The following is a 21,843-nucleotide window of genomic DNA, read 5'->3' as shown; positions in this document are numbered from 1 at the left end:
ACGTTTTTTAGACATATGGACATGTTTAACATTTTTAAAATTTCATATATGTATATACATACATACATATTTATATTACATCCATACAAAGTACATAGCTGACAAATGAATGAATCGATATAGAACAAGAAAGGAAGCTAACTTCGGCACGCCGATGTTTGTATACCCTTGCAGATATTATTTCATTACATTTTACCTATACTTATTATGTTGAGAGTTTGACAGTTACAGGTTTACATTCCCAGTTTTACATTTTCCCTACACCTACCGATCGGTTTAAATGGCAGCTATATGATATCGTTGTCCGATTTTCATAAAATTTATACCAAAATTCTGAACTAATAAAATAAGCTTATATCTCAGAGTAGATAAAAATAGTTTGAAAAAGAACGAAATTATCACTTTTTTTTTTATTAATTTCCTGATCGTTCCTATGGCAGCTATATGATATAGTCGTCCGATTTTCATAAAATTTTTACCAAAATTTAGAAATAATATAAAATGGTCATATGTAAAAAATAGTGCACATATGTTGAAAAACAGCTAAGTTATAATTTTTTTCCAAAAATTTGTCGATCATTTGTATATCCGATCCGGCCCGTTCCGACATATATAGCAGTTAGGGTATATAAAAGACTATATGCAAAGTTTTATTCAGATAGCTTTAAAACTAAGGGACTAGTTTGCGTAGAAACGGACAGACAGACGGACATGGCTAGATCGACTCGGCTGTTGATGCTGATCAAGAATATATATACTTTATAGGGTCGGAAAGGTCTCCTTAAATGCGTTGCAAACTTCTGACTGAAATTATAATACCCTGCAAGGGTATAAAAACGGTAATTGATGAAAAAGGTAAAGGTAAAGAAAACTAATATTTTCTAAAAAAAATAATTGGGGTGTGTATGTATATATTGGTTATGATCAAATACCAAAATATTATATCTAACTTGAATAAAAAACTTTTTATTTTAGATTTCAAATATCTAATATAATATAAATTATAAATGTAGTTGTATGTATTTAGTTTCCTTTCTTGCTTGATTGGGTGAAGTTTTATACCAATAATCTTCGCACCAAATTACTTTTATTTAAAAAATGGAAAAAAAGTTGAATAAACCTTTAAACTGAGCGGGCTTTTTAAAAGATATAAAAATTAATCTAATCTTAGCTGGCTACTTAAAAACTTAAATTAATACTAAATTGTCGAATCTCTTGAGGAGGTTGGGTCATTACTTTTTATATAGAAATTATATTCAAGCAAAAAAAAAACAGATTTTTCTTTAAAAATAGTTTTTTTTTTGCTTAAAAACAGCTTTGTTTTTATTTTATTAGCTCGGAAGAAAATCATGAATTGTTTTTTCTTGTTTGAAGTTGTCAGACTCCTTGCGCTATACTTCAAAGAACTCCGCGTTTAATAACACAAAGTTAACTGTCAAAAAACGAATTTATGCAGATTGTGCGGATTTGTCGATATTGAAACAAACTGTCTTTCATTACGAATTAATGGCTCTTCGACACACACAAAAATAAAAGGAAATATATAAAAGTTGTATATTATACATAGCATATAATAATTAGGTTTTGATAAAATTAAACAAAAAGTTTAACCGTATAAAAACACTATATTTTAGATTTAAACATCTAATATAATAAACATTATAAATTTAAATGCTGAAAAGTACACCAAACAAAGTTCCATTACATTTTTTGCCTATATTTATTATTTTTACAGATTAAATGTTATTGTTTTGCACTCGCAGCTTTACATTTTTCTCTACATCTACCGATCGTTCCCCCATGGCAGCAATCGGATATAGTCGTTCGATTTTCTTAAAGTTACACCGGAAATTCTGAAATAATAAAAAATTACCTTATCTCAAAGAAGATGAAAATATGATAAAACAGAGAGAAGTTATAATTTGTTTTCTTAAAGTGTTTCGGTCATTTATATACCTTATAGGGCCAGAACTGCGTTGCAAACTTCTGACTAAAATTATAATACCCACACGGGTATTAACATTAATTTTTTGAAGCACGTACTTTTGGTCTGCAACAGCTGAATGTAACAGTCGATAGACTTAACAGTGGTCTGCTAATAAACATTACTGGTACTGAATCTTACAAAGCTATATTATACATATATATTTTTTAGACGCTCGAGTGATTTTCCATCTTCACTACATTCGTACACACATATATGAATTTAAGTGCGGTTTGCAACGGTAGCTCAAAAAGTATGCATGTACATATGTATGCATCGCTCTTGGCACGCGCCGCATTTTGTTTAAAAAATATATATGTACATATATACATATGTACACAATATAAACATGTAATTACATACAAATACAATCGTGGACAAAAGTATTTTGATCTTGCTTGAACTTTAGCACAGCTCTTTGCCATTTGTAAGTTCAACTCATAATAAACCTACTATGTACAAGCCGTAATATTTTTTTGTATAATTTGCTTTATTTGCTGCCGGTATTTAATTAAAACAATGGTAATAATGTAAATCACAGCTATTTTGGCGCAAAGCCTCACCAAATTTTATAAAGTTTCCCGGCAAACCTTTTACTACCAAATTAGCAGGCATAAACTGACAGATTTTACAGATAACTTAGTCACTGCAGGCCGACCACGCCATACTAGAAACAATCAAACATTTTTATAAAAAAATTATAACTTCGCTGTTTTTCAAATTTTTTTCAAAATTGTAATTGAAAAGTCCGTTTACTAAAGGTTTATTATTATTTATTTCATACTACTCAACCAGCTGACATGTTTTTTTTTTCAAGCAAACAACGTAAAAAATGCCTTATATATTTTCAATTGCTTCTTTCGAAGCCAGGAGGAGCATCTAAGATGGTGCCACATTTTGCCAAATCTGATGGTGACTGAATGATCTTGTGGTGGTGTTGAATTAACATCAATAGACCACTGAGTAAACTATTTTTTTCCTTTAGTAAGTAAGATCTGATTATAACAAATCAACAAAAAAAAATACTATTTATTTTTTATTCCGTCCGGACAAAGGTGTCGGTTTTCCAAATCGCGAATTCTTACGAATGCTAATTTTTACGATTTCCATTACATAATAATTTTTATATTTTTAAAACATCAGTGCTTCATCGATGTTTTGGGTCTAAAACGTCAAAAATATCGATGTTTCTATAACTCGATGTTTTTGCACCACTACTGCAGGGTATAATAAGTAATAGAGAACGTAAAACATACATGCATACAAACATGAAACGTAAGAAAAAATTTCAAAATTTAACGAGAACTTATGAAAACAATTGCTGAAGTCAAAGGACATTGAAAGGAAAATTACATTAATAACGCTTCGGAATTTAGTAAAATCGGTTTCATTATTTTCGTTAATTTATTCTTTACTTTTTTAAGTTTTGGTAATTTATTTTGATTTTCCAGCAAATTATAGCCTCCCACATAAGTGAACTTTTATTAACATTTTATAAGACTTAAAATAGAGAATTGTTTTTTTTTTTTTTGTATTACTTTATAACAGTATTGATATTAATAAACAAAATTTCAAATTTTTTGGATAAATAAATTATAGTTTGCTTTAGAAAACTTCAATTTTTTATTTATGTTAAAATACTTATGTTCACAATTAAATATGTACATCCAACGATGCGTAGATACACCCTGCGTTGGATCTATGTACATACTTTGAGTGATGATACGAGCGGTTTCTTATTTTTTCTTTTCTTAACTTTTGTTTGTATTTGTTGATAGTTGCATCTCCGAAGATATTATCCAAAATTATATATTTATGGTATTTCTGTTATTTTTATAAACTGTATTTTTATTTCATATCGTTTCGGGTTTGTTAGGGACAATGCGCCCAATTTTTTCTTTTCTTTAATATATAAATTTTTTAGGAACACCATACCGTAGACCGGAAGTACAATTTTCAAATCTCTTCTTCCGCTTATATAGAGCTTTTCCTCTCTAAAACGTCATTTATTATTTCCCAATGTGTACAGTAAGATATTTCGTATATTTTTACTGGCTATTAATTTATGTATTCACTATTATCTATTTGTACTATAAAACTTATAATAAATGCTTTGAGATAACTACTAGTTGAGCTAAATATATGTTTGTATGCATAAACATACGAACATTATATATACGTATGTATAAAGAATTCTGACTCTATATGCTTTTATGCTAGTACTTATGTACAAACACAATCATTCGTATTCATGTGTTTTGTTTTTTATATGAAATTCGGTATTTCAATCCGTGGCTCGTGGCTTTTCACGGTCTGCAAGCCAACCGAGACAGCTTTTCCGCCGTTTCTTTTTTTTTATTAGTGTTATTGTTGTTGCACGACTGCTAACTTTAGGTACCTCTTGTTGTTGTTATACATGACGTACTTATATTACTAACAATATTTTTTGTTTTTGATACCCTTTTCCTTGATAGAGTACTATACATTTGGGCCGCTTTTAGGCTCTGTCGAGAATCCTGTTAAAGCTGTTATATACTTCTTGAGCATAATTGTAATGTAAGACTTGATGAATTTATAAATAAGTAAATGAAAACAAATTCTCAGGCGGAAATTTTGAGATTGTATTTAATAAAGATATCTTTTTGTAGCGAGTTGTACTAAAATTATTTCCATTTACTTCAGAGAAAAAATTTCGAATACTTCATGCGAAATGAATTTTTTAAAGTTAATGAATCGATAAAACATTAATTTGGTAAAAACAAGGAATATATTTTTTTATATATTTATATTTAGGTTTTTTTGTTTATTCATCCATATTGTGAATTAGAAAATTCAAAAGTCGTCAAAATAACCTCAAGTTTCCAAAATTAAAAATCAAAAACAACAGACAATTTTATATATACGCAATCCTTTAAAATTGTTGAATATATTTTTCATTCAGTCGTCAAGGGAATGCCCAGAATATTTTAATGCTGCGATTATGTGGCTGCCAAAAGCTGGTTAAAGCAATTTAAAGAACATTTTTAGAATAACCCGTGCTAACTAACTAGTCAACTTCAGTTGTCATATAAAAATATCAGTTGATTGTTGGCGGAAAGTTCGAATAGAACGATAGGTTCCAAGCCGATTATTTATACGATAGCATATTGTCAGCATAAATTCATTTTTGCTATTGTAAAAGGTCGCTTGGAGACGGGTGAAAAAAAAATACTAGAAAGTTGATTGGCGTTGCCAGATGGCGCAAGGGCGAGAGGGTTGTGAAAAAGAATAATGATTTAAATAATGCAAACACCCTATTCTGTATCGCGCTCCTTAGTGTAACCATTTTGGCACAATAATATCGATAATACAGGCATGACACTAGCGCATTAATTAGAGACTTCATTAAAGATTTGACAGCGCTATAGCGTTTTACACAAGTGCGAGCAAGACGACTATATGGCGCTCTAATGCATTAGCTACTTCATTGCCGCGATAATCGATAGATCTACATAAAATATACCAGATACTCGATAACAAAATACGGGTTTAATGAAGAAAATTGTAATTAAAAAATGTATTAGCCAGCTCATTGACAGTATGGTCTCACAATGAGAAGTTTATTTTTATATCATTTCGCTGGTTTTTGAACTCAAAATATATTAGAAAATTAGCAAAAATAATATGTTTTGCGGTGGCAAGGTTCTTGCGCTGTAAAATTAATTAAATTTTTTTTTTGGTAATAATTAAAAAAAATTTTAAGCATTATAGGTTAAAAACATAAATTTAAAGGATTCTGCATTTATTTATGCAAGAATACTTCGAAGAGGAATTCTGAAATTCATAGTAATAAAAAAATGGCGGCCGTTTTTTTTGTTTACCTTTTACGATCGGTGTGACCCTATCCAGCAAGCATTTTATGAAAATTCTGATCGAATTCGAGTCATTTTCGACTCCTCTTGCTGATTAAAATGAGCATATATGCGCTCTTTTTCTGATCATAAATGACGCTGCCTTCGGGAGAAAATGGACCCCTAGCCGCGACTCTTCTGGAAGAGTCGTTTCGGACTCCTCTTTCTGCTAAGAGGGGACTCTTTTTCGAGTCAGATTTGAATCGAAATTTGAACGTTTGCAATTCATATTTGTAGCAATAAGCGAATCATTTTTGAGTCCCATTTATAGTAATTAGGGACTCATTTTCGAGTCATATAAGAATCGAAAATAAATTAAATATTCCATAATATTTTGTTGCTTTATTTTTAATTGGTATATATATTTAAATATGAAATAACAATAACTCAAATTTAACAAATACTATTATTAATAATTAAAGTATTCCACGCGCTTTCATCTTGTTGCACGATCTTTGGCACACATTAACTATTCTCACTAAGCTTCACCAACTTACTAAAACTGAGTTTAAAACTGCAGAACAGAAGAGCAAACGATACAAATTTCGTGAAAAGTACCGTTAGGCTCTCCAAGTCCTCTGACCGAATGTTAATGCAAAGCAATAAATAATCTCATTGCAATCATCTGGATGATCAATTTTCGATTGTTTTACAATTTTGCTTTGCTATTTTATAAATCGTATTTAAAGGTCACTTACGACTCTTTTTGGAGTCATTTTCGAGTCATTTATTAGTCGCGCGTAAGACAAATCTTTTTTTAATCATTTCAATGACTCGAAAATGACTCCCCAAGATGATTGCGATCTTCCGAGTGCTTGCTGGGTAGTCGTATTACCAAAATAATCCAAGCAAAATGACACATATAGTGGACTCTTTCAAGGTTCTAATGAAGTAGCTAATTAATGAAAACTGCATTAGAGTATCATATGGCCATAAGCAACTATTGTATATGAATAGCAATGGATATAATCTAGGTAATAAGACCAAGAAGAGACGGTCTCTTAATTTTGGCGAAATGGAGAACGTTTTGCGACCGCCTGAATAAAGACAAATTAAATTATAAGCCATCTGACGTGATAACTGACTGGTTTTACATAAAAAATAGTGACTACATTTTTCTGCTCCCACAGTCAATGTACAAGTTTTTAACGATTATTTTTTTATTGAATTTTTGAAATCAATGGCGCTGCCAGATGTGTTTATTCAGTTATTGGGCAACTCTACGACGCTTTCATTACCCAAAAAAGCTTTTTTTTAAGCTTTCGGTGTTATTTTACTATTTCTGCTTAAAAGTATGCAATGTCATCTTTAGCAGAAATCATACAAAAAAACATTACATCCTTCATCCTACCAAGTAAAAAATAAACAAAAATTTAAAACATGTGAAATATGATATTTTTGAAAGTGTTGATATAATCAAATATATTCAAGGACGACGACTGCAGTTAATTTATCTCATTTTCCTTCCGGTAAACAAACGGCAAGCATAATTTTTTACTTATAAACGAATAATGTTAAAAGATGCACGTAATTGTTTATATCTGCTATGCAATTTTACATTTATTTAATAATTATATTTATTGCCTTTGCTTTATCCGCCGAAGTTAATGGTCAATTATCTTGGCGTCGTCTTGTCTGGTTTCGAAAGTCGTTTACGTAGATTTGTACATACATACATGTGTGTATGCAGAAGGGGCGCCTCTTGTCTGCCGGTCGTCGACGTAGTGACGATGAGCTCCGAGAGTGTGCGCATGGCAACTACTATACCTACATCGGTAAACCGTTTTTGTTTATCTATTTGTTTTGTATTCTTTGAAACTAAAATGAGCTCCTCATCTATAGTAAATAAAAGTCGTAGTAAAAGCGAAGCAAAGCGAATGCTTGAAACTCGTGAAACTTCCAAAATAGAACAACAAGAAACATGTAAAATAAGTAAAAGAAGTGAAACAAATAATGAAAATGTTGTTATTAGTTGACTTGGCGCGGAGCAAATACAAAACGAAGCATTCAACTATTCATTGTATTTTTTAAACATAAAAGGATTATTTAAAATAGTAAAATGAATTGAATTTTAATTTTCTTTTGTGTAGATGTTGGTTTACGAAAATTCCCGAAACTACAAAAATTCTCGCTTCTGTTAAATTTAAGATTAGTTAAGTCGAAAAATGTAAGGAAGAAAAATTATGAAATTATATAAAAGAATGGCAAATTAAAAAAAAAAAAAAAAATACAAAATACTATTATACTCTTTTAAGGCGACACTTCAGCGATCCTTTTCAAGGAGTCTCCAGCGACTCTTCCGAAAGTCTCTTGCGCGACTCTTCCACAAGACTCCTCTGGGACTCATTTATATGAGCCGCCCGTGACTCTAATAGAAGGGTCGCATTCGCTGATCAGAAAGCGATGTCGCGGGCGATCAAATTAATCTTCTGGAAGTGTCGCAGGCGACTCTTCCGCGATTGAAATGGTCACTGGGTGCGATCGTAAAAAGCGATATACATACCCTGCAGTACCACATTTCATCAACATCAAAGAAATGAAATGTTGATGAATGGTACTGCTGGGTATGAACATATATACATACATACATATGTACCAATCAAGGGGGTATACAACCCGCTATAGAGGGGTTAAAAATTCAGTAAAAAATGGACCACTTTGCAAAAAAATGTTGCGGTAAAACTGTGAATAGTATATGTGTGTATCAGTGATACCAAAATGTTTTCGAAAAAAAAGGACAGATTGAGAAAAAAAACAGGAAAAAAAGGATGAAAATATTTAAAAAAGGATAAAAAGTTTGTTTTTACTATTATTATTTTTTATTATTAAGATAATAGTTTTAAGGCATCTTCTATTATTTTCCCGTCATCATCATTGCTGTCCTCATATGTAGCCATGGAGCCAATTAATTGGAGGTACTTCTCAGGCAAGTTATAATTATGACAGCATAACTTATGGCGACGCAATCCGAATCTGAAGAAAGAATACATGTACATGAATTTATAAGTGGTAAATTTTTGAAAATATATATATATTTACCTGATTGCCAAAATGGCATTTAATGTATCCACCTCTAATCGGTTCCTAATTTTGGTTTTCACCAAATTTACTTGGCTATAAACTCTCTCTACTTCAGCATTTGACCATGGCAATGAAAGCAGGCTAAGAGCAAAATTCACCAGGTCCTCATCGGTGTTGTTGCCTGCTGCCTGCAGAATCCCGATACCTCTTCACTTCTGACCAAAATGTTGAAGTATTTTCAATATTTTCCCAATTTATTAGGTGAATATTGGAATATTGAGAAATTATTTTGCTTTTAATCTCAGAATTTATAGAAAATATGTTTAAAATAGGCAGAATTGAGTCCTTTTTGGATTTCAAAACACGATCTACCGAAAATGCGTCTATTTTTTTCTGTATTATGTCTGTATTATGTCGGCTAATCAAATCTTTAAAATCTGGATGCAGTAGACAGCGAAGCTTTTGATTGTACACTTCTTTTGGCATTTTTAATTAGTAATACAACTTTTAAACTTGCGTTTTCAGTACCGAAACAGAGAATGCAAGTAAACCGTAAATAGAGTTGTTTTTCGATGATTTTTTTTACCAAACTATCGATATAAGTATGGCAGCTGCCACCTGTTTCATATTTTGCAGCTAATAATACATTAAAATTGGAGAGCGAAAGCAACTATTTTAGAAAAAAAGAAAAAAAAGAGTTAATATTAGATTTACAAAAAAGGACAGATTTCCGGATGAAAAATCTAAAAAAAGGACAGATTTCAGGTATGGATGATTTTCAATTTTTTCCGGATGAAGCGTTAAAAACAGGACAGATCTGTCCGGAAAAAGGACAAATTGGCATCACTGGTGTGTATGTATGTATGTATGTTTAGGAAAATGTTATAAAAGTTGTGATTACTTGATTACTTCGTTTTTTATTTGTATGCTCCTGTTTCCACTATCATTTAATTCTACCATTTTCGTTTTTGAAATCGAAAATAGCTGCTACCGTTTTCACATTCATATGATTTTATCAGTTTCTTGTTTGTTATTTATTTATTATTTTTATACCCCTGCAGGGTATTATAATTTCAGTCAGAAGTTTGAAACGCAGTGAAGGAGACATTTCCGACCCTATAAAGTTTATATATTCTTGATCAGCATCAACAGCCGAGTCGATCTAGCCATGTCCGTCTGTCCATCCGTCCGTTTCTACGCAAACTAGTCCCTCAGTTTTTAAGCTATCTGAATGACACTTTGCATATACTCTCAATGTTATATATGTCGGAACGGGCCGGATCAGACGACTCTATCATATAGCTGTCATACAAATGTTCGATAAATATTCAGAAAAAAAAAATTATAACTTGGCTGTTTTTCAACATTTTTGAGGTTTGGCCATTTTATATTATTTCTGAATTTTGGTATACATTTTATGAAAATCAGACTGCTATACCATATAGCTGCCATAGAAGCGATCGGTAAATGTAGAGAAAATGTAAAGCTGGGAATGTAAAACTGTAACTCTCAAGTATAGGTAAAATGTAATAAAATTCAGTCTTGTGTGTGTTTTAATTTAAATTTATAATATTTAAGTTTATTATATAAATATCAAAGCCAAATTATTATATGCTATGTATAAATATAATAAAAAACTTTTATATGTATATTTTCTTTTATTTATTTCTATAAATTTAACCAGAATGGCTCGATTCTTAATGATCCAATTGCAAGCTGCAAGGGTATACACACTTCGGCGTGCCGAAGTTAGCTTCCTTTCTTTATTCCACAACCCAGATTTTGACTAAAAAAATAAAAAGATAATTCAATAAAAAATTAATAAAGGACGACGTCAGTACCTGTAAAATTAGTTGAAGAAGTTACTGAAGTGCCAAATTCACGATTGGTTCAGTTGTTTTTAAGTTATCGTGCTCACTGACTTTCAAAATTGCATTTCTCAGGAGAGCGCTTTAAAGTGTTTGATCAATTGATACAACAACATTTCATTATTGATAAAGTTGCTGATAAATTTAAATAAACTTCGGCTTGCCAAGGGTAATTGTCTTTCAAAAGGTATCGCAAAAATTTTATCTGTTCAATTATATACGTATTTGCGATTCATTAAAACTAAAATTAAATTTGAAAGAAAACTTAAGTCTTGATTTCCGTTTTTAACACAGGAAAGCAATGTTCGTCCCAAACTAAACGAATGGATTAAAATGTTACAAGACTTTCGATAATTCATCTCTGGTTTTTGTAGACGATAACTAACCAATTCAATAACAACAAAGATGCGGCTGGGTTTTGAGACACAATCGCAGCCGCCTGGAAAGGTATCAATAAGGAACAGCAACAACAAATGCTATTACAATTGTCAATGTCTGTGCTGTCGCCAAGGATGTTGCGTTGTTGTTCCCAATTGTTGTTGTTGCTACATAACCTGCTGCAGTGCCTCCAACTCTTGGAACACATCACAAGTCGCAACTAGAAAAAAAGATTCCGTTCCCTTAAACGATAGATTGGGCGTATCAAAGCTGATTCTACTCCTGGCGCGTTGGACAACGGCATTCGTGACTCTGCTAACAAGTTGTATATTGCTCGATATCAGTGCTTCTAATGGAAGCAATCGTGAAAGTAGTCAAGGAGTATCAGTAACTGCTACTTCTGTTCCTACAACGGTTATTGAAGCTTCTTCCGCAATTAGTGGCAATTCGAATACCGTCGCTCTAAAGAACTTTTATGATATTACCAATGATCAGCAATTAAGATCCAATTATTTATGCAAAATGTTCTCTCACGGTCGAAAAAGTAAGCGACAGCGTAGAAGGCGTCGCCGACGCCGTCGCAGGCGTCGTCGCCATAGACATATGGCTAAAAACAGGCACCGAAAACAAATACATTATAATAAAAATAATAATAAGCAGCACCTAATAAAAAGTAAGAGTGATGAGAGCAACTTTCAAAAAAGGCCAAGCCTTTGCCAATCCTTCGAGGCATTAAAAGTAAGTTATGGTGGAACTACGCCAAGGAATGTGCGGGTCTCGACATTAAAGGACTTGCTATCAATGCGTAACTGCTCAAAGATAAATAAACGCAACCGTGCTAATCTCATCTGGCTTTTGATCGGTCTTGTCTGGTTTGAAGTCAAGCTTATTAATTGCAATGGCATTAGCAGCACCAATTTCTACGCTTCCAATTTAGAGTCTCACAAAGGATGCACCTTATGTCATGAGACAGGAGGTGGCACCAAAAGCAGCATTTATAATGATAAAGGTAACTGCATATAATTACTATACCAAATTTATGTTAACATTTTCTCATAAAAACAGAAGGAATAAATAAGTATTTCGGTTTTTTAAATTTATTTAAATTAATTTTCATTTATTATTATATATTCTGTTATTCTTATTTCTTATAATAGTTGGCAAAACGGTGGGGCACAAGGGCATTACAAATTAGTGCCAATGGAAAATAAATGTCAGGCAGAAGAAGGCATCTCCGAGTACCCCATAAAGTGTATCTATTCACGATGAGCGTCAACAGTCAAGTCGAAATTCTCTCTAGTCCCTCCAGGTTCTCCTCGTTCCTCCTAGATCATGCACGGTCGATAATAATATCGATTGCACAGTTTCTAATCGATATTTACATTCGATAGTTTCTTAGTGTTATGTTTAGCCCCTTGCATATTATTTACACTATTTACAAATTTAACGTTTTCTTAGGTTTCTTTCTATTACTGGAATGGATAAGGGTAGACTCAGGTTTCGATGTTGATATAGAATATACATATGTATATTTCCTATATAACAACCCTTCTAACTAAAAATATAACAGCGAACATCAGCATGCTCTGCATCACTTTAGAGACTGTATTTTAATTTCAACATTATTGTTTAACAACTTTTTACTTAAACCACTGTTATAGCTCTGTTACGGGAGTCGGAGATGTCTCCTTCCGAGTTCGGTTGGTACTGAGCTTGTAACCTTGTACCCTATGTGAACCGGAAAAACACCCATAACACTTAATACACTTTTATCACAATTTACACCACAGATAATAATCCACATACAGACTACAATAACATCTACAACAACAAATACCAACATAATACCAACCATAATTACTTCAACAAAAAAACAAATAATCAACAACAAAACAAATATTACAACAAAATTCCAACGAGCGATCATATTCGTTTGGAATCAATCAAAAGGCAAATTTTGACAAAACTTGGTCTAACTCATAAGCCAAATGTCTCTCATCCCTTACCAAAGCAATTTATATGGGAAACCATTTATCGGGCAGATGGTGGAAGGATGATGATCAACAGTGATCATCAGCGAGAAAAACAGCATTCTCTTACCAGACGCAATACTCTAACAGAATTTCATAACTTCATTGATGCTTCAAGTGATCATGATCAATACCGATCACCTTTCGATTTTACTTGGAATATAACTAAAAGCAATGTCTATGAGAGGTTCCTAAAAAACCAATTTGGAAGAAACTACCATATGGAAAAAGACGATACAACAAAAAATAGATTATTTAAGAATTGGAAAGACTTACGTCAGTTGGCAGCAAGTTATCCTCAGTTTGGGTCTAAAGTCAGAAGTCGTTTAAATCCTGTTACTGTTACTGAAAATCAACGAAGATCACTTAGTAGTATTGGAAAATCTACATATCTGTTAGATTTAAATCGCAGTAGTGATAGTACCATTAAAATTGGTGTCAGAAGTAATCATGATCATGATTATTTTAGAGATTACCATGTTCAGGCCAAACTCCAAAATAGCATTGAAGATGAGAGAGAAAAAAATCAGAAACATCATTTTGAACCAAACCACGAAGAACACAATAAGATCGATAATCACGAAGATTACTTTGGTAATACTCAGGAAATAATAACATTTGCAGAGGAGGGTAAGTTAAGGTTTTAACTACGGAAATATTGTAACCTTATTTACTTTAATATCCCAAACAATTATTATTATGTTTCAGGGACTCAATATCGACAGTATCGAATACTTGAGTTTACACCTCAAAATCGCCGTGTTGTTCCTCCTAACCAAAAACTATCGATACGCAGTGCTCAGATACACATTCTGATCGATAAACCTAACAATTATTGGATCGACAAGGCGAAAACGACAAATTTTCAGAACGAAGAATATGTTTTAAATGCCAAGCGAAAATGGCGCAAACACAAAATCAAAATATGGATATTTGAGTTAACAGCTGGCATAAACATTACGGAGAAGGCAAGTACAGTACGGAAATAAACAAATAAATAGATAGAATAAATCTCTACAGCTGTCGAAACATTGATGCAATATATTTACATATTTAATTATAACACAGGTACACAGCCAAAAATTTCCACGAACCATTTCAAGTTTTCCATGATATTTGGGTGCTCCTGAGTAAAAGTCCCATACAAAATTATTTTCCATCACCTACAGGTTCCGCGGTATACCTAAGAATACAAAAAACCGATGTTTGCCGACATTTTGAATTACGTGGCCTATATAATTGGACTTACCTTTATTATTTTCGGTAGGACCTACTCTCAATACATCACGGCACTACTAAAAAATAGTCCCAATCGTGGACCATTGCCCATGTCTTTGGAATTCGACGCCAAAGTTGAAACTCCCAAAATTTTTAACTTTTCTGTAATGAAAAAACAATTCTGAGAATTAAATCTTATATGGAACTAATTTTAAATATTCATTGAATCTATTGTTCATTGTATTCTTTAATTTCGGTTTAAAGCGTTTTCATGAGGACATTTTATTGGATTTATTAAACGAATAAAACCGCTTTTTTGGTTTGATTATCTACTACTATTTTCTGTCAAAATTCAAATAAGTCAAGGCAACCTATAGAATGCGAGTAAAAAATCTAAATTTATATTATATATAAAAAGATACATATTAAATTTGGGAGTTTCAACTTTGGCGTCGAATTCCAAAGACATGGGCAATGGTCCACGATTGGGACTATTTTTTAGTAGTGCCGTGATGTATTGAGAGTAGGTCCTACCGAAAATAATAAAGGTAAGTCCAATTATATAGGCCACGTAATTCAAAATGTCGGCAAACATCGGTTTTTTGTATTCTTAGGTATACCGCGGAACCTGTAGGTGATGGAAAATAATTTTGTATGGGACTTTTACTCAGGAGCACCCAAATATCATGGAAAACTTGAAATGGTTCGTGGAAATTTCACAAAGTTTAATTTTGTGTTCCTGTGTAATTATATCAATTAAATATTATAATAATAATTTTCTATATACTATAACAATAGGACGACAAATTAATATTTAATTCATTGAAACAAAAAAGTGATACTTTTAAAGATATCGATTTTTTGACAGCTTTAATAAACTTTATCCTAAATATAAATAAATCTCATAATACAATTTTTTAGGGCATTGACAAGGCTATACTTTTCCGCGCTTCTTTTGAGGTTAATACAAAACATTTGGGATGGCAAAAATTCGATTTAACTGAAACGATCCGTGAATGGTACGGAGGCCATGGCGGCAACGAAAAGCTGAGACTCCTTATCGATTGCACTGGCTGTGGTGGTCGTTACTCTTTGCACCTATTTCAAACATCGAAAATAAGTGATAATTCGTCAGAAAACACGATAAACATAAATCCGAATCGACCATTTCTGGTTCTGCACACGGAATCGGCGAGAACGCGACGAGTCCGGCGACGTGCTGTAGATTGTGGCGGTGCCTTAAGTGGCCAGTGCTGCAAAGAGTCATTTTACGTATCCTTTAAGGCGCTCGGTTGGGATGATTGGATTATTGCTCCCAGAGGTTACTTTGCCAACTACTGTCGTGGTGAATGCACAGGAACGTTTCGAACCCCGGACACATTTCAAACGTTTCATGCTCACTTTATTGAGGAGTATCGAAAACTTGGTCTCCTTAATGGAATGCGACCCTGCTGCGCACCCATAAAGTTCTCCAGCATGTCCTTGATCTACTACGGTGATGATGGTATCATAAAAAGAGACTTGCCCAAAATGGTTGTTGACGAGTGCGGTTGCCCTTAGCGTAAGTATAATAAATAAGAAACAGAAATCGGTAAGGATTTTATGGTTTATGTTCTTAGTATTCAATTTACACCATAAAATACAAATAATTTTAAAAATGAGTGGTGAAAAAATATCGAATAAAAACCTTGATTGTTTTAGTACATAACGATATATTATGTGTAAATCGATATACCGAAATAGTGACAAATAAATTGTGAACAATATTTCGGGTATTTTTTATACGTAACGTAATAACGTATTTGAAATTATATGATATTTAACGCAATTTTCTAGTTACTAAACTGTATATTGGAGGATTACCAATACGACTGAATGGCTAAATAACTAAAAATATTAGCAGCTGAAAACAGCTTCCCATACAAATGGCTTAATCCATATTTCAAGTTTTCAGCAACCCCAAGATCGCTGAAAATATCGGGTCGTTCCCTATACGGCTTCATATATTGCCAATACAGGGCCGACACTTTCGGTAATTTAGTCATTCAGTCTAAAAAAGGGATCCCCTGAAAATAGGTGTGGCTGTTAAAAAATTGATTTTAATATCTTATTGAAAAAAGAGTTATCTTTAATATCGATTAATGTTAAAATATTGAAGAATGACATAAGTATTGGTTCCGAAGAACATGACTGATCACTGATTACTGATGTATTTCTGCTGAACGCGGATGATCACTGACGAAGATGCCAGATTTCAGTCATCATACTCAGCAAAAATGGGCCGTTAAACGATACAGATTGTTGCTGGCGTATATCGATTGCTAAAATATCGGATATCAAATCAAACGGAATCTTCTGTTATAGGGTCTTCCCACACACCGTCAAAGCACATTCACCGTCCGTTGAACAAACGGTCCATAAGGTTTTGCCGTTCCGAATTTTCCGAAATGGACCGCCATTAGAACACAAATCTTACCACGGTTTGTTTGGCGATAGTTAGGCGATAGTTTTTCGGTGTAACTCTGAAAATTTGACCATCACTACTAAAGTGTATACACACTTGGCAAGGAACAAATGAGATATGGAATTTAAAATGTGGCGCCAAGGCTACAACCATGACCAAAATAGTTGTTGGCGTTTTTTCTGTATATTCTTGCCCCAATATGTCCCCAATTGTTACTATTTAATATAAACCGCCTGCCTCTACCTTATTTTAAAGATTTTGGATGCCTATACCACCTATAGACACTATTCGGGGAATTTGCTCTTTGTTAGAGAAAAATCAAAATCAAAAAAATTCCTTGTCATTTAATTCATTTAAATTTAGTGCGGATAAATTCTGACGCAATCTGTGCCTTTTGCTGTTGTACAATAGCCAAAATAGTTGGTAAATGCTCCATTTCAAATTTGCAACTGCCAATTCGACAGTCTTTGTTTACGTTTTCATGAGCCACAGCTGTTCGGATTGCTGAATGTGCTTTGACGGTGTGTGGGAACACCATTTTCACTTTTTTTAAAAATCCCAAACGTTCCTCACAAATAATTACCATTTATTAATTAATAATTAATTGTGTATTTATTTTTATAATGACACAAGTGCAGTGCTGCAATTGTGTCAGTTCACAAATAAACTTAACACTTAACTTTTTAAGTAAAAAAGGCGCCATATTAAGTAAAAAATTATTTTATGAGGTAACTTGCAAAAACTATTGCTTGGACAATTTTAACAAAAACTTTTTTCGTTTTGAAAAACGGGCACCTTTTTCTGGCCGGAATGAAAAGTAAATGGTTTTTTATATGAAATCAGATCTTATTTACTAAAGGAAAAAAGAGTTTACTTAGTGGTCTATTGATGTTTATTCCACACCACCACAAGATCATTCTGGCAGGTAGTTATTTAAAAAAAAATGTATTTCTGATCCCTCCTCAGATTTGACAACAAAATTTTTGCCGTGTTCAACCAGTTTTCTCGTTTTGGCGATAGGTCGATAAGTTCACCGCAAAAAGTTATCGCCAAGGTTGCCATATGGTTGGTGGAACGAAACAGCCAGTTAAAAATACTTATAAAATATAAATGAATACATTAATAACTTTAAAGGACCGCCAAAATGGTTGTTTATAAATAATGCTATATAATTGTACTACTTAAATAGTCAAAATTAACCAAATAATTATTTAAGACCACCGGAATTAAAACTGTGAAAAGTGTGGCAGCATCTTAGGTGCCTAGATTTGCTTAACTCGACAATTTTTTGCCTTTTTCTGGCTTAGAAAAAGGGCAATTGTAAATATAATAGGCAGTACTTTACGTTGTTTGCTTATTACCAAAAACACAAGTTAGCTGCTTGAGCAGTGAGAAACGATGAGAAAACAAAACATTCCGATAGCAGAAATTTTCCGAAAACCGGAGCAGCTAAAACGAAAACGGTTCGTTTTCGCCCAAAACGAAATCGAAAAAATTTTACGATTACCGGAGCTGTATATGACACTTTTATCTACATAAAATATACTAGATACTATTGGATTTAGATACTATTAGATTTGGACCGATAACACAATACTGTTTTTATCAAGAAAATTATAATTTAAAGGTATATTAGCCAGTTCAATAGAGGTCGAAACTAAAAGTGGTCTCGAAATGAGAATTTTATTTTTTATTTCTTTCTGCGGGTTTGTGAACTGAAAAAATATAAGAAAATTTGGAAAAATAATATGTTTTCGGTGGCAAGGTTATTGCGCTGTAAAATTAATTTAAATACTTTTTTTTGTGTATTAATTAAACAATTTGAAGGCATTATTTTGCTTGGATTGTTTTGGTAACACAACTGCGGTCACATCAATCTTAAAAGGTAAAGCCTAGTACTCTGACTACGAAAATCCGCTGTAACATGTGTTATAGCAGAATCGCTGTATAGTTTGCTGGGTAACCAGTGTGACCAAAAAAATTAAGGAAAAGCCATGAAATTAAATGAATTATTGTTACAGCACGATATCAGCTGATTACTCTCTTGATCTGGCAACGCCATTCAACTTTCACAGGTATCATTTTCGTCGTCAGAGTACCGACAAAATCGACGAGACAAAAAGTTCTTCTTCCTTTTTTCACACCGTTGTTTTATATGGAGTTTTGCAGCTTTAACACGTGTAACAAATTCTGCAATTCGCAGCGTATATCTATGTATTGCGAAAACCCATACGTCATTTTTTTTGCTAGTAATGCATACAAAATTTACATTATATATATATGTCGGAACGGACGACTATATCATATAGCTGCCATACAAATGTTCGATAAATTTTTAGAAAACAAATTATAACTTGGCTGTTTTTCAATATTATTGCATAATTTTTGAGATATAGCCATTTTATATTATTCCAGAATTTTGGTAAAAATTTTATGAAAATCTGACCCCTATATCTTCTAGCTGCCATAGGAACGATCGGAAAATTAATCGAAAAAATTTTAACTTCGTTGTTTTTCAACGTATTTTCATCTACTTTGAGACACGAGCTTTTAGTATTATTTCAGAATTTTGGTAACAATATTATGAAAATCGGACAAATATCATATAGCTGCCATAGAAGCGATCCGTAGATGTAGAGAAAATGTAAAGCTGGGAATATATAACTGTAACTGTCGAACTGTAAACATAATAGGTATAGGTAAAATGTTATGAAACTCTGTTTGGTTTCTGTTTTCGGCATTATTATTTATAATATATATATGAGAACCAATCTGCAAGGATATACAAACTTCGGTGTGCCGAAGTTAGCTTCCTTTCTTGTTTTGTAATAACTTTACCACCAGAAACATATTATTTATCGAAATGTTTCATATTTTCAGTTCAGTTTCAACAATAAATGCAAGAAACCAGAAAATATAAATACTGAAAATATCGGCAACTGAAAAAAGGACTCCATACAAGCTGCTTATACGATAGTCTCAGTCATTTATAGCCTACTGCAGTTATCATTAATTAGCTACTTCATTAAAACCTTGATGAGTCCACTATATGTGTCATTTTGCTTGGATTATTTTGGTAATACGACTAGGGTCACACCGACCGTAAAAGGTAAACAAAAAAAAACGGCCTCCATTCGCGGCGTATTACTATGAATTTCAGAATTCCTCTTCGAAGTATTCTTGCATAAATAAATGCAGAATCTTTTAAATTTATGTTTTTAACCTATAACGCTTAAAATTTTTTTTAATTATTACCAAAAAAAAAATTTAATTAATTTTACAGCGCAAGAACCTTGCCACCGCAAAACATATTATTTTTGCTAATTTTCTAATATATTTTGAGTTCAAAAACCAGCGAAATGATATAAAAATAAACTTCTCATTGTGAGACCATACTGTCAATGAGCTGGCTAATACATTTTTTAATTACAATTTTCTTCATTAAACCCGTATTTTGTTATCGAGTATCTGGTATATTTCATGTAGATCTATCGATTATCGCGGCAATGAAGTAGCTAATGCATTATTATAATGCATTAGAGCGCCAGATAGTCGTCTTGCTCGCACTTGTGTAAAACGCTATAGCGCTGTCAAATCTTTAATGAAGTCTCTAATTAATGCGCCTGTGTCATATGGCTATTAGCAAAAGCTTTTTCCTGCTAAACTAAAGGTCGATTAGTTATATACTTTTCAATTACATTTATTACAATTACAATTTTTGTTCATTAGAGCAATATTTTGTTATCGGTCTAAATTGGTGTATATATTATATAGATTTATCGTTTTTCGCGGCTTATGCATTATAACTTGCGTTAGAAGAGCCATCTTGTCGTCTTTGTCATATATATGTAAACGCTATGAAGCTGTCAAACCATTATTGAATGCGGCAATGTTATAAAAGTATTTGAAATCCGTAAAACAATGTTGTGAATTTTAATTCATAAAGAATCGTAATCTTAATCATTTCATTATATATTCACAGCGCTTGTTTCGTTATCTCTGGCATTTGTATGTTATATCTTCCGTCCAATAATACACATGGAACATCACTTGGATATCTTCAAACGGCAATATTTAATATAAAAAATAAAAAATTGTAAAACCACAATGTTATTGCCACAGATTTGTCTTTTTTTAATATTATTAGTATTATATTGTAAAATAGGCTGATTGACAATATTTGTGTAAATTTACATGACAAATGCAAAATTATGAAGTGCCTATTTCAATCCAAATACATTATAAAATCGTGTATAAATAATCGAATGCATCTGTATTATTTTTAAACATGGTCACATTTACATCAATAACTGGTAAAAATCAACAAGTTTCAGTCTAAAATACGGAAAATAATTCTTTTTAAATTTAGTTTTCATCAAAATTAAAAGAGGTAAGCTGGAAATATAATCGATTCCAAAATCGAGTAGGGCTGGCGAAAATCTGGTCTAGCTAAACTCTTTACAAGGGCGCCGGCTAAGCAATGGGCACATAGCCAGGGCCAAACAGAGGGTCTCCTCGTCTATGCAGCCTCAGCCTGGGCGGAGGCTGCAAAAGTCAAGAGCTACGTGGTGCTAGAAGCTCAGGAAGCCCGCCTCCCATGTGATCCGGAAAACTCTTCGGCGAGGCGCGCGGCAGGAGCAGCGCCAGGAGCATCGTTCGGCGGCAGGACAGGTGGGACAGTTCTTCGTTTTATTGTTGTATATTGGCAAAGTTTAATGTTTTTAGATATAAGGAATATAAAAAAAATGTGATGTTGAGCCGGATTGAGGTCAGGGAGGGGCTGGTGGAGTACCAAAATAAATGAAAAACTTTCATTTTGTTTTGGTCCGATATATTTCTGGACAAATTGTTTTACACGACCGCTCTGTTCGAGTTGGAGTTTTGTACCACAACCAACAAAAAAGAGAAATCAAAGTGGGCAGACTACACTACGCCAAACTTCCTTACACATCTTCAACGGGGGGATTCGCCAACAAGGTGGAGGATATGG

The 21,843-nt window shown here is 32.8% G+C and overlaps 1 protein-coding gene across 3 annotated transcripts; it reads left to right on the top strand.

Moving 5' to 3' along the window:
* The first annotated feature begins 7,181 nt into the window (after positions 1–7,181).
* Positions 7,182–20,961, top strand: Actbeta (inhibin subunit beta). 3 transcript variants are annotated; one of them, XM_070287713.1, is made up of 6 exons: positions 7,182–7,343; positions 11,058–12,150; positions 12,932–13,801; positions 13,880–14,139; positions 15,311–15,950; positions 20,836–20,961. In XM_070287713.1, the coding sequence occupies exons 2-5, from the start codon at positions 11,169–11,171 to the stop codon at positions 15,947–15,949; spliced, it is 2,751 nt and encodes a 916-aa protein (XP_070143814.1). In that variant the 5' UTR covers positions 7,182–7,343; positions 11,058–11,168; the 3' UTR covers position 15,950; positions 20,836–20,961. The 3 variants fall into 3 exon arrangements, with proteins under 3 accessions (XP_070143814.1, XP_070143815.1, XP_041632626.1); XM_041776692.2 differs by lacking the exon at positions 7,182–7,343 and having other exon boundaries at positions 11,979–12,150; positions 13,153–13,801; XM_070287714.1 differs by lacking the exons at positions 13,880–14,139; positions 15,311–15,950; positions 20,836–20,961 and having other exon boundaries at positions 13,153–13,257.
* Positions 20,962–21,843: the final 882 nt, after the last annotated feature.

Source organism: Drosophila kikkawai, chromosome 4 (assembly GCF_030179895.1).
Source record: "Drosophila kikkawai strain 14028-0561.14 chromosome 4, DkikHiC1v2, whole genome shotgun sequence".
In the NCBI taxonomy this organism is placed as follows: domain Eukaryota; kingdom Metazoa; phylum Arthropoda; class Insecta; order Diptera; family Drosophilidae; genus Drosophila; species Drosophila kikkawai.
Note: the sequence above shows the minus strand (reverse complement) of the source record. Positions and strands in the feature narration are given on the sequence as shown.

What these genes read in the sequence shown, in the direction of transcription:
- Actbeta (XM_070287713.1), top strand. Translation starts at nt 11,169, where the DNA reads ATGCGGCTGGGTTTTGAGACACAATCGCAGCCGCCTGGAAAGGTATCA. An exon ending in CAGCATTTATAATGATAAAG is followed by an intron (nt 12,151 to 12,931) that starts GTAACTGCATAT and finishes TTTACACCACAG; the next exon opens with ATAATAATCCACATACAGAC. An exon ending in GCATAAACATTACGGAGAAG is followed by an intron (nt 14,140 to 15,310) that starts GCAAGTACAGTA and finishes ACAATTTTTTAG; the next exon opens with GGCATTGACAAGGCTATACT.